Source organism: Oncorhynchus masou, chromosome 10 (genome assembly GCF_036934945.1).
Source record: "Oncorhynchus masou masou isolate Uvic2021 chromosome 10, UVic_Omas_1.1, whole genome shotgun sequence".
Lineage (NCBI taxonomy): Eukaryota > Metazoa > Chordata > Actinopteri > Salmoniformes > Salmonidae > Oncorhynchus > Oncorhynchus masou.
In genome coordinates this window covers 26,638,951-26,652,080 of record NC_088221.1, presented here as the reverse complement: position 1 = coordinate 26,652,080, position 13,130 = coordinate 26,638,951, and the positions used below count along the sequence as shown (strand labels likewise).

General features: G+C 42.4%; 1 protein-coding gene across 2 annotated transcripts; it reads right to left on the bottom strand.

Moving 5' to 3' along the window:
- Positions 1-669: 669 nt before the first annotated feature.
- On the bottom strand, positions 670-6,716 carry LOC135547428 (lysophosphatidic acid phosphatase type 6-like). 2 transcript variants are annotated; one of them, XM_064976446.1, is made up of 11 exons: positions 6,543-6,716; positions 5,813-6,052; positions 5,509-5,637; positions 4,712-4,842; positions 4,167-4,246; positions 4,004-4,091; positions 3,739-3,871; positions 3,378-3,478; positions 3,080-3,172; positions 2,740-2,905; positions 670-1,753 (listed from the first exon to the last, which is right to left on the bottom strand). In XM_064976446.1, exons 2-11 carry the CDS (start codon positions 6,035-6,037, stop codon positions 1,619-1,621), a joined length of 1,281 nt encoding a protein of 426 aa, XP_064832518.1. In that variant the 5' UTR covers positions 6,038-6,052; positions 6,543-6,716; the 3' UTR covers positions 670-1,618. The 2 variants fall into 2 exon arrangements, with proteins under 2 accessions (XP_064832518.1, XP_064832519.1); XM_064976447.1 differs by having other exon boundaries at positions 5,813-6,047.
- Positions 6,717-13,130: the final 6,414 nt, after the last annotated feature.

The window sequence follows — 13,130 nt, the reverse complement described above, 5'->3', positions numbered from 1 at the left end:
AATATCATTCCCACAGCATTAATCTCGTAGAAAATGAACTGAGTGGGATCAGACTGTAGAACTGGTGAGCTCGTCATGTACTTTATAGTTGTCTCAGACATTAGTGGGACAGGCCTCGATGAGCTAGTCAGGTGCTGTATGTATGGTGGTCTCAGACATTAGTGGGACAGGGTATCAAGAAAGACAGAAATCTGACCACCAACATCTTTCCAGACCATATAGCATTACTTTTCCTGCTCCAAGTCACATGGTCAGGAAAAACTAAGATCCCTACTTCCTCACCCGTCTGTGTAAGCTTGTCATGTGTACCTCCGTTGTCTTTGGTACAGACACGTCTTCCAAGGCTGTGGCAATGGAAGACAACATATTGGCCGTGTTTGAGTGAATCAAAACTACAATGTATCAGACAGTGCCATTGTTCCATTCTAATCAGGGACCTATTTAAACCTGGGACAAAAAGTAGGTGCAATTAATTAGGTAGAACCGAAAACAAGCAGGCTCCAGACCTCGTAGGGTAAGAGCTGAATACCCCTGAATTCTAATGCAACATAACTGAAAGGTGAGGTTCAGGTATCCTTACGAGGCCCACTGACTGACCATATATGACCACTGATGTTGAGATTGGACCACAATTTGCATTGCTATGCTGCACAGTAAGGAGAGACAAAGCCTTGACCAACTGTTTTATTACTCTCCACCACTCCAAAGTCAATGAATTTCTTGACAACTCTACATGATTTGGCATACAACTAACAAGCAAATTAAATCACTCCAGTGTGGGGGTGTATATTTGCTCATAGGTCCATGCATTTCATTTATACACAATACAATCCTAAAAGGCAGCACCTACTGTTTCACTCACAACAGACTTTTAGCAGAATAATTCCCTTTTAACAGGTTCTAAAATGAATGATTTGGAGTGGGTAAACGTGCACACACACATTTGGTTCCCTTGGTTTATGAACACTACGTACATGATGTGCTTGGTTTTCCCCTGAGGAAAAGATTGCAGTTTGATATGAAGAAATTTAGTTCACTCTAAAAGCAACAAAGCCAGAACATATTTCAGATAGTTAGAATCTGGTGCACTATAAATTTACAGTGCTGTGCATAAAGTAATCAGATATACTGAATTTATACAGTAAATACACATTGCTGTGTGCATAGTAGTCACAGAATGTAAACATATGAATATAAATTGGTAACACACTTTTTAGGCAGAATATATTACCAGATTATTTCAAAAATTAAGACCTCTATGTAAAACTCTTCATCTTAACCAGTATGAGCAGTAACACACAGGATGCCCATTGCCCTGATATCAGCTGGATGTGGTTTCAAAGCCAGTTATACACTTTGACAGTGAAGCTATATTTGTGCGTTTAGACAGTGAGGTATCCTAACACAGTTTGTACTGTAATACAGACTATTTTCAAAGTCTGAGACAGTGGGCCTCCCTTCAATGAGCATTAAGACAACCGCGTACTCACACTTTGAAAACCTCTGTTGTAATACACTGGCTAGTGATAGGCAAATGCTAGGCTAGGGCTGGAGAGTGGAAGTCTCTGGTGGGATGTAACAGTGAGTGCATGGGGTAGAGCTGGGGGTTGCAGAAGCCTCAGGGTTCAGCCACGCCCTTTGTGCGGTTGCAGAGTGACTCGTAGAGCTCAAAGGTCAGTGAGTAGTTGGAGAGAGCCTGCTTGAACTCCTGCAGGGGGCAGTAGACTCCACTACAGCCTGGAACCAACTGGTCCTACAGAGACAGATCAAAATAAAGAATGTGTAAGAAAGACACTAATCACGTTTCCATCCAGTTATACCGTATAAAAAAATGCAGATAATTTGTTCATTCGACACGGAGGGACCTTTTTGTATTGGTAAAATGTATTATGCGAGAAATGGTGGTGAAAACTGACTCAGTAAACCATGCAGTTTATTAGGCTACAGATGAAATAAGCTGATGACCTTCACAGGGTGGTGAAAGTGCAAGGTGATGAGCTTGATGCTCCTTTCCAATAAATAGAGGATCTTATTTTGGTGACATGATGATCGATGCACCACTACCAGTTGACAAATAAATAGTATCCACAATAATCTCATCATGTAGACTACTAGCCTGCAGCATGTGCCAAGAGGAGAGTTGGCACATTTGCTATTTAACGCAACAGTTGTGACAAAACTATCAGTAGAGTTGAAAATGCATTGGAAACACAACTTTAGATTTCAACTTCAGCAAAAAGTACATGTACTGATTTAAAAAAAAATCTGCAACAAGTCAGTTTGGTGGAAACATTTTCTTTATGCGGATTTTAGAATATTCACATGAAAATCTGTCGCCAATAGCGAAGGTGCATAAAGATGGCGGCCCCCCAAGTATTTAACACAAATGTCTCGCTTGCTCAGTTCGCCGTATTGTACAATGTTCTCCATCCATTACTCTTTTCTTATATTGGCATCAGCACAGTATACATGATCCCAATTCTAGCTCCAATACTGCAGCATTTTGAAAAAAAATAATTGTGCTGATTTACTGGCACATTGGACCATGTTACGCACCGTAGTTTAAGAACTCTATGGGTAGTGCTAAAAACAATGTCATATCTGAATTCCTCCACCTTTATGTACCTTCACCATTGGATGCAAACCTAGCTAGACAAACAGATCACTGACTCTCGGAGAAAAACAGTCTGGAAATTGTTTCAATATTGCGCGCACACTTCTGTGAGCCCTGCATCCTACCTGGCCAATGTAGGACACTTTGACGAAGGCCTCTTTGGTCTGCCGGTGCTGGTGCAGCTCCAGGGTGATGTCGGAAGCGTAGGGTGGCCATCGCATGTCAAAAATCCCCAGAGCCATGAGACAGGGTATCAGAGTGGTGTCGTGGGCAGAGTACAGGAAGAGCTTCCTGAGAGAAACATGCATAAATACCCTCAGATTTCTGATGTTTAGCAACAACACGTTCTAAGAATGTGCATTCGGAAAGGGAAATTTGCTACCATCAAGTGGTTGGGTTGAGAACTGCAAATTTCTGCTACTGGCTCTGTGTTCTAATGGACAGGTAAATGTTACAGTAGTTCACCTGTTGGGCTCTGAGGTTGTGTCCTGTAGTTTATCTTCTATGTTGCCCATTAGGACATGCAGGAGGGGACCCACACACAGCTGCAGGTTCTCCCTAGTCGCAACAAACCAAACCCAGAATAGATTAAGAAAACAACTGTATTGAGTGATTTTTTTAAAACACCTCTAATGCACAGTGGACTGTGATTTCATAATGTGGAATAAGGAAGCATATGCTCATGGAACTGTATTTTCTGTGTGTTCTACTCCCCAACCCTCTACACATGCTGATCTGTATTTAAATCCCTCTGCCCTTTGACCTCTTGCTGGGTTCGTAGATGTGGTAGATCATCTCCACAGCTCTCCGCTCCACTGTGTTTCTCCAGGAGTCAAGGACTGGTGGGCAGGGTAGGCCGTGGGTCTGTTAGAACACATATATTGTTACGTTAAAATGTCAATGTTACGCAGTGATAGTATCACTCATATCCTTTGACCACATAATCAACTTTGGTAACTATTGTAAAGTGGCTGTTCCACTGGATGTCAGAAGGTGAATTCACCAATTTGTAAGTCGCTCTGGATAAGAGCGTCTGCTAAATGACTTAAATGTAAATGTAAATGTAAATGTAACAAAAGGATATTTTTTAGTCATGGTATTGTATTTTTGTTGTTTTGTGTCACCTCTCTTGCCACCATGTCGTCCCTGATGAGGATGAAGTCAACCCGTTGTTGGGCAGCGATGCCCAGAGCACTCTTGATGCTCCTCAGGTCCGCAGCAATGTCTGGCAGAGTGGATGACTCCGCCCAGCGATGACTACAGCACACACAGACACAGCCAATCACAAAAACCAACACGAGAGAAACATCCAATCACAAAAAATCAACGAGTGAGGGATCCAGCCAATCACAAAAATCAACAAGAAAAGGGACCCAGACAGTCACTCACCCGCTGAGGAGTTTGAGCAGTCTGCATCCATGGTAGTTAGGGTACAGGATCTCTGACTCTGCCTCAGTCGTCAGAATGGGAACTATGTCTTCAGGAGAGGGGGAGCAACATTAGGAGATAGACCAGTATTTCCTATGACACACAAACACAAACTGACACCTACCTCTCTGGCTTTGACAGAATAGCCCTGCCACCAGGCACTTGGCAGACTCTATGGTTCTCACAATGTTAGTGGAACGCACACTGGGAGAGAGAGAAGAATATATCAATGTCTTGTGGCTACATGTACTCTGTCACAGATCATGTACTCTGTCACAGATCTTACAATCGTGTTGTAGTAGGAGTGTACTTTACCATAATCAGTTATCAACCTGTACGGTATGTTCTTGTTCTGTTAACTATTCATGTCCCCTTTATGGACCAAGGGCCTACAGTCATGCATAGTGTATGAGCAATGTAATTATGCCATTGCTAATTACTTTAGTAAATGTAAGTCTTTCTTTCTAGACCCATAAAGTAATAACAGTACATTAACAGTACATTACCTAACCTGGGGCCCAGATATTTCTCCTATACCCTTTTACGTTGTCAAGCAAAAACAAAGAGGGAGTTGGCTACAGAACCAGATGTGACTACCAGGCTACTGGTCTGTACTTTCTTGACCTCTGTAGGGCTGAAAGTGGGGCTGAGGATGGCTGTGGTACTTACTAAACCTCTGTAGGGCTGAAGGTGGGGTTGAGGAAGGCTGTGTCCTGGATGTATCTCTTCCTCAGCCTCTCTCCCAGCTCATACAGCTGTTGCATGCCCACCGTGGTCAGCTGACCTGGGTACGTACCCCCCTGCAGGGGAGAGGAACAGGGTCAGGAGTCAAAGGTTGCCAAGACAGTCAATCCAAAATGGCATCACCAGTGTCTATCTATTGTGTGCCCACGGAGTAGTACTGTGGTATGCTAGGTGCACCGTGAAACAGACACAATCCTCCGAAGAGTCTCGCAGCAATCTCCCGCTGAGTGAAGGACAAACCTCTCAGTATATGCTCATTGGTTATCTGTTCGTTCCCTCAGTGCCAGGCCCAGACCATAACAGTCAGAGCTGGGTCAGAGTGAACCACAGTGGTTCTTTCACTTGAACAGGCCTTTAGCTGAGATACAGCTCCCGGTCTAAGCCTCAGGAGAAGGTCTCTCAGGGTGCAAAGTCCTTTATGATGACCCCTACCCTCAAAGATCACTAATAGATTAAATGGGCAACTAGAATTTCAATCCTGACACATCGTGCCAGTGTGGTGTGTGATGTTACTGGTCTGGAGCGGGAAATCCTAATGGTTGACAGCTGGCTGTGAGTAACCCAGTAAGTGACAGTGACATATGTCTGTATGGAGTCCATGCCAGCACACCTACGTGACAACTTAAATCCATTAACCGTACTTATCCAAGCACTGCCTACTCCTTTCCTTATCTCTCTAGGCACTACTTCCTCTGCTCGTTAACAGACACAGGCATACTCACGGTCAGTATGTTGGCCCGGTAGCTGTCCTCCACTGGTGAGGAGGGCCGTGGACCTCCTTCCAGGTCTGTCACCACATAGTTGATCTGTGTGTGTGCTGGGGGTTCCAGGAGGTTAGGCACCCACTGGGCCTGATACAGACAGGACAAGGAAAAAGGTTAGACTTCCAGATGCTGGTGAACATACTTTCATATGCCTTGTCTTGGAGATCAGGCTAAGATAAATGACTTTCCCTCAACTTCAAGTCCTGGGAAACAGAGCATCAGGTCTGTCAGATGTTCTTGTGTGACACAGGTGGTCTCTCACCTCCATGATGCCTGGTATAGACTTCAGCGGGGTTCGGGCTCCGTGGCGGAACAGGACTTGTACGAGTTTGAGCTCGTAAGGAAAAGGTGGTTCCTTGCATGAGGGGGCCGAACCCGAATCCGTCTGGGTTGGTTCTGTCTTCTTATGAGACCAGAGCATGGATCCAAACGCCATGGACACCGAGCCCAAAACACCTGCTTTGGTCAAGAGGTTCCTCGTCCTCATGCTTACGTTACTATACTGCCGAGACAGACCACACAATACCAACATTGAACATAGCTTGCTAGCTAGCACACTGCCTATCATTTGCAGCTAACGTTAACCATGTTTAGTGATCTGCATAAGATTTTAGCTAACGGTAGCAAACTTTATTCCAATCTTTATTTTCGGTAGCTAACGTTATCTAGTTAACGTACTGTATACAACTACATTCTGGGTAAACCTGGCACTTGATATTTTGGTGTCGATGATAGCAAGTTATGAAGCAGGCGTTTGAAACAAACTGGCTGTGTCGGTAATGTCAATATTGAGAATGTGCTGCAGACTGATGAGGTTAGCTAGCTAACTAGCGATACAGTCGATATCTCAGCTAATGTCAAAGCCATTCAAGTAACGTTATCTAAATATGTAACGTTAACTAGCTAACCCGAAATTGATTCATTTTCGGGTTAGCTAGCTCTTTAGCTACTTCAACGGCACAATATGTTGCACTCAAATGTACAGTACTTACGTTTAATTATCACTGGAAGTTATTAACTAGTTTTAAAACAAAATAAAAGTCATCGACTAACTCCGTGTATTTTGAAAACACGTCACCCGGCTAGGGACAAAATGTTTTTTGGAATATGTAGTCATTTCTGGTGTGATCCATGCTTTCAAAGTGAAACTGCTCTTCACGGAAAAGCTACCCACATGCGTCATTTCCCTCCCATGCCCCTCATTACCGTAAGAACAGCGTGGTGCGCATATAAATATAGCGCAATAATGTATGAAGTGGGAAATAAAATTAAAACTAAACAGACAGTATACAGGTAATTACCAAAATAAGGGAAACACTTGGGTAAATGAGTCATACAAGTATATTGAAAGCCGGTGCTTCCACACAAGTGTGGTTCCTGAGTTAATTGAGGGGCTCAGAGAAGGCGCAGCGGTCTAAGGCACTGCATCTCAGTGCCAGAGGCGTCACTACAGAACCTGGTATGATTACCGGCTGTTTCACAACCGGCTGTGATTGGGAGTCCCATAGGGTGGTGCACAATTGGCCCATTATCGTCCGGGTTAGTGTTTGGCTGGGGTAGGCCGCCATTGTAAATAATAATTGAGTGTGTATGTCCCAGAAGGTGGTGCGTAATGGCCCAGTACATCACTGGGGCCAAGCTTCCTGAAATCCAGGACCTAAATACTAGGCGGTGTCAGAGGAAGGCCCTAAAGACCCTAGTCAACTAGTCATAGACTGTTTTCTCTGCTACCGCACGGCAAGCGGTACCGGAGCGCCAAGTCTAGTACCAAAAGGCTCCTTAATAGCTTCTACCCCCAAGCCATAAGAGGGCTGAACAATGAATCAAATGGCCACCAGACTATTTACATTGACATCCCCCATCTCCATTAGATTTTTACACTGCTGCTACTCGCTGTTTATTATCTATGTATAGTCACTTCACCCCTACCTACATGTACAAATTAGCTCTAACCTGTACCGGTACCCCCTGTATATAGCCTTGTTGTTGTTATTTTATTGTGTTACTTTTTATTATTTTTTTTACTTTCGTTTATTTGGTAAATATTTCCTTAACTCTTTCTTGATCTGCACTGTTGGTTGAGGTCTTGTAAGTAAGCATTTCACAGTAAGGTCTACACCTGTTGTATTCCGCATTTCACAGTAAGGTCTACACCTGTTGTATTCCGCATTTCATGGTAAGGTCTACACCTGTTGTATTCGATGCACCTGATAAATACAATTTGATTTGAAATAAAGGTTACAAAAATAAATGGGAAAAAAAGCAATGAACATCCCATCATGCTTAGGGTCATCTAACATGGCTATGCCCTAGGATGACAATGCCCCATCCACAGGGCATGAGTGGTCACTGAATGGTTTGATCAGCATGAAAACGATGTAAACCATATGCCATGGCCGTCTCAGACACCAGATCTCAACCCAATTGAACTATTTTTGAGATTCTGGAGTGACGCCTGAGGCATCTACCACCATCAACAAAACACCAAATGATGGAATTTCTTGAGGAAGAATGGTGTCGCACTCCCCAATAGAGTACCAGACACTTGCCAAGGTGCATTGAAGCTGTTGTGGCTCGTGGTGGCCCAACGTCCTATTGAGACACTTTATGTTGGTGTTTCCTTTCTTTGGTGTTTTATGCATATTATAAATATAGGCCTATGGTCTATGGTTTTATGTGTGGAGATTTACTTGTGAACTAAATCTTTTAATCTTTCTACCTACTGGAATTGAAATTGCCCAAGTGCCTTGTCTGCGACTTGAACTTTAGACCCATCTTGTGTACTTTAGTGTGTAAGTCATAAAGTAGATATACACATTGGATGTTATGATGTATTCATATTATCTAATGATGAAGCCGATATTCATCACTACGTGTTCAGACAGGCAATATGATAAAAAATGAATATCCAATGATGATAATTATAGCCTATTCATTTTATTGTAGACAATGAGTAGTGTGAATGAAGGCTATCTGCAACTAGTAAGATTGCGTGTATGAAGGCCTACAGTAGACAGGGTAGAGGGTAGGAAACAGTTTTGATCAGTGTTTCCCAGAGTACCCTAATTGAGTAAGGACCTGACATACAGTATAAAATCATTCCTTGGATGACCAGATGAGCGCTTCTATAGAGGGAAGGTCTTGTGTAGAGTTAGCCACAGTGTGGCATTTCAATGTCAGTTAATTTTTTTGAGGGCAACCAAATGTTTGGGCTGTGGTCGACTTTACTGAGAAAGTTTGTGTTCCATTAATTTCTGGCGGACAAATTCATTTGACAGATTAGTTTTATTTTATTGCAGGCTTTACAGGAACAGAATGACAACATGACATTGAAATGTGCACAGAGAAACGGCAACCAGTCTGTTGGCATTCCAAAAGAGGTTCCTCTACTCTATAGAAAAATAAAATATGATTAATGATATTATAAAGGGGGCTGTATATTCCAAAACCCCAAAAGCCCAGTGCAAAATCAGTTGAGAACTTCACAGGTTGTGGCTATGCATTCTTTAGTAGCCTCCAGGCCTAGACATGTTATTTTCTGACTAGCCTCACATTTAAAAACAAAAATAAATCACATTTAAACAAATATGAAAATACATGTACTGCCAAGAGATAGATAGCTACCAATGTGACAATCAATCAACTGTTTCACACAGTCACATTAAAGTATAGATAACGGACAAAATAATGGAAACAAGTAAATGATTGATACAAAGTATATTGAAAGCAGGTGTTTCCACACAGGTGTTGTTCCTGAGTTTAAGCAATTAACATCCCATCATCCTTATGGTCAAGTATAAAAATGCTCGGCAGGGAATTATTTTGGCTACCATGGCTATGCCTCCTGACAATGCCCCCATCCAGAAGTCACAAATGGTTTGATGAGCATGAAAATTATGTAAACCATTTGCCATGGCCGTCTTCGTCACCAGATCTCAACCCAATTGAACACTTATGGGAGATTCTGGAGCAGTGCCTGAAAGTGTTTTCTACCACCATCAACAAAACACCAAATCGTGGAATTTCTTGTGAAAGAAGGGTGTACAATCCCTACAACAGAGTTCCAAACACTTGTAGAATCTATGCTGAGGTGCATTGAAGCTGTTCTGGCTCGTGGTGGCCCCACACATTTTGGAAGATACCTGTAATTTTGTTGTAAGAAAGGAATTACACTGTATTTTAAAGGCTCAAGGGGAAATGTCTCCACCATGTGGGTAAAGAAACCCCTGAAACATGCAGATATACTGAAGGACAATCAACTTTTCAAGCTTGTGCCTTGCCTTGATTCAAGCTAAATGATTTGTTTTCATATATGGCTTTTGAACACACTGTTCTTTCACAACATGACATTTTCTCAAATCTAACATGGAGCTGAACGTTTGTGACTTTGATCCTTTTGTGAATTCACTTTTCATAGGCACTTGATTACTTTTGCATAGTTCCTCACTATCTGTACCTGAGCGCATAAAACCCTCTGTAATGATTGGAGTCTGTTGAATGGAGAAAACACTTTTCTTTTTTTGCACAGCTGTCCCTTGTTCTGATTTCTGACTGGACGACAATGCTTGTGCTATGTTACTCTATACGGTGCATTCGGAAAGTATTCAGACCTCTTGACTTTTTCCACATTTTGATACGTTTCAGCCTTATTCTAAAATTGATTGCATATTTTCTTTCCCTCATAAATCTACATACAATACCCCATAATGACAATGCGAAAACAGGTTTTTAGAAATTCTGGCAAATTTCTAAATAATAAAACACTTATTTACATAAGTATTCAGACCCTTTGCTATGCTATGACAAGATTTTGCTCAGGTGCATCCTGTTTCCATTGATCATACTTGAGATGTTTCTACAACTTGATTGGAGTCCACCTATGATAAATTAAATTGATTGGACATGATTTGGAAAGGCACACACCTGTTTATATAATGTCCCACAGTTGACAGTGCATGTCAGAGCAAAAACCAAGCCATGAGGTCAAAGGAATTGTCCCAAGAGCTCCAAGACAGGATTGTGTCAAGGCACAGATCTGGGGAAGGGTAACCAAAACATTTCTGCAGCATTGAAGGTCCCCAACAACACAATGGCCTCCATCATTCTTAAATGGAAGAAGTTTGGAACCACCAAGACTCTTCCTAGAGCTTGCTGTCAGGCCAAAGTGAGGAATCGGGGAAGAAGGGCCTTGGTCAGGGAGGTGACCAAGAACCCGATGGTCACTCTGACAGAGCTCCAGAGTTCCTCTGTGGATATGGGAGAACCTTTCAGAAGGGCAACCATCTCTGCAGCACTCCACCAATCAGGTCTATATGGTAGAGTGGCAAGATGGAAGCCACTCCTCAGTAAAAGGCACATGACAGCCCGCTTAGAGTTTGCCAAAAGCCACCTAAAATACTCTAAGAACATGAGATTCTCTTTGGCCTGAAGTGTCACTGGAGGTAACCTGGCACCATCACTACAGTGAAGCATGGTGGTGGCCAAATCATGCTGTGGGGATGTTTTTCAGCGACAGGGACGACTGGGAGACTAGTCAGGGTCGAGGGATAGATGAACGGAACAAAGTACAGACAGATCCGTGAAGAAAAGCTGCTCCAGAGCGCTCAGAACCTCAGACTGTGGTGAAGGTTCTCCTTCCAACAAGACAAAGACCCTAAGCACAAAGCCAAGATAACGCAGGATTGGTTTCGGTACAAGTCTCTAAATGTCCTTGAGTGGCCCAGCCAGAGCCCAGACTTGAACCCGATCGAACATCTCTGAAGAGTCCTGAAAATAGCTGTGCAGCGATGTTCCCCATCCAACCTGACAGAGATTGAGAGTATCTGCAGAGAAGAATGGGAGAAGCTCCCCAAATACATGTGTGCCAAGCTTTTAGCATCATATCCAAGAAGACTTGAAGCTGTAATCGCATGCGAAGGTGCTTCAACAAAGTACTGAGTAAAGGGTCTGAATAATAAAAAGGTCTGAATTGTAATATTTCATTAAATAAAATGGTTGCAAAAACATCGAAAAACCTGTTTTTGCTTTGTCATTTGTCACAATTTAATTCATTTTAGAACAAGGCTGTAATGTAACAAAATGTGGAAAAAATGTAAGGGGTCTGAATACTTTCCGAATGCAGTGTCTGCAATCAGGATTAAACACAGAGAAAACAGTTGCTCCTGCTATATTTGAAGCTGATATAGTGCACAGTGGATTGCATTGCAGAGATCTGTGTCCCAATTTCAATTTCCCAACTGCTGCAGATAGCCTCCATCACTGGATCGCAGGGATCAGGGGACAACACTCTTTGGTCAGACCCCTGAATGTAGGGTTTTTTCCTCCTCTGACAGCAGTGTGTGTGTGGGCGTGTGCGCGTCTCTGTGTGTTCCATATGCAAGCATGTACATGTTTGTATTATTATAATCAGCAGCTGGGTATACAGTGGGACAGTTTTTGGCACACTGAATATGCAAGCTTAATGTACACTATTCTTAGACTTTAAAGAAAGATCTACTGTAATTCTCTGATCTATAAAACATCAAAACATACAATGTGCAATTATCTGTTATTTCAAGGCTTTTCCCAAATTGTGATTTAAAAGGTGTATTTCTCTTTTGCATCAAGATCAATATTTGATCACAGTTATCATGTCCATGTTTCAAGCTTGGCCAGGCTCTTATTGCTCGAACAAAAAACATCAGTTCTCCCAAGGGTCACAATCTTAAAGCTCAGTCCAATATGCGGAAGCTCTCAAGGTCCACTCAACCCACTCCCAGTGAGCTTACACACCCCAAGGTCTCTCTTCCTGTGATGCTCTTGGAGCTGTACACCAGACAATCCTCCACAGTTTCCCCCATTTTGGGCTGCTGCTCCTGGGTTTGTACGGCCAGCCTGGTGCCTTCTGAATGGATCAACTTGGAGTTTGCCAACACATCCATCTTTAGCCCCAGTCTGTATTACACTATCGGTCAAAAGTTTTAGAACACCTACTAATTCAATGGTTTTTCTTTATATTTACTATTTTCTACAATGTAGAATAATAGTGAAAACATCAACACTATGAAATAGCACATATGGAATCATGTAGTAACCAAAAAAGTGTTATAATATAAAATATATAATATTTGAGATTCTGCAAATAGCAACCCTTTGCCTTGATAACAGCTTTGCACACTCTTGGCATTCTCTCAACCAGCTTCATGAGCTACTCACCTGGAATCACATTTCAATTAACAAATGTGCCCTCTTAAAAGTACATTTGTGGAATTTATTTCCTTCTTAGTGTGTTTGAGCCAATCAGTTGTGTTGTGACAAGGTAGGGGAGGTATACAGAAGATATCCATATTTGGTAAAGACCAAGTCCATATTATGGCAAGAACAGCTCAAATAAGCAAAGAGAAACGACAGTCCATCATCACTTTAGGACATGAAGGTCAGTCAATATGGAAAATTTCAAGAACTTTGAAAGTCGCAAAAACCATCAAGTGCTATGATGAAACTGTCGTTTCTCTCATGAGGACGCCGCGTGAAAGGAAGACCCAGAGTTACCTCTGCTGGAGAGGATATGTTCATTAGAGTTACCAGTCTCAGAAATTGCA

Coding starts and splice junctions, on each gene's coding strand:
- LOC135547428 (XM_064976446.1), bottom strand. CDS start 6,037: ATGAGGACGAGGAACCTCTTGACCAAAGCAGGTGTTTTGGGCTCGGTG. Junction 5,638..5,812: donor CTATACCAGGCATCATGGAG/GTGAGAGACCAC, acceptor TGTCTGTATCAG/GCCCAGTGGGTGCCTAACCT. Junction 4,843..5,508: donor ACCGGGCCAACATACTGACC/GTGAGTATGCCT, acceptor TCTCCCCTGCAG/GGGGGTACGTACCCAGGTCA.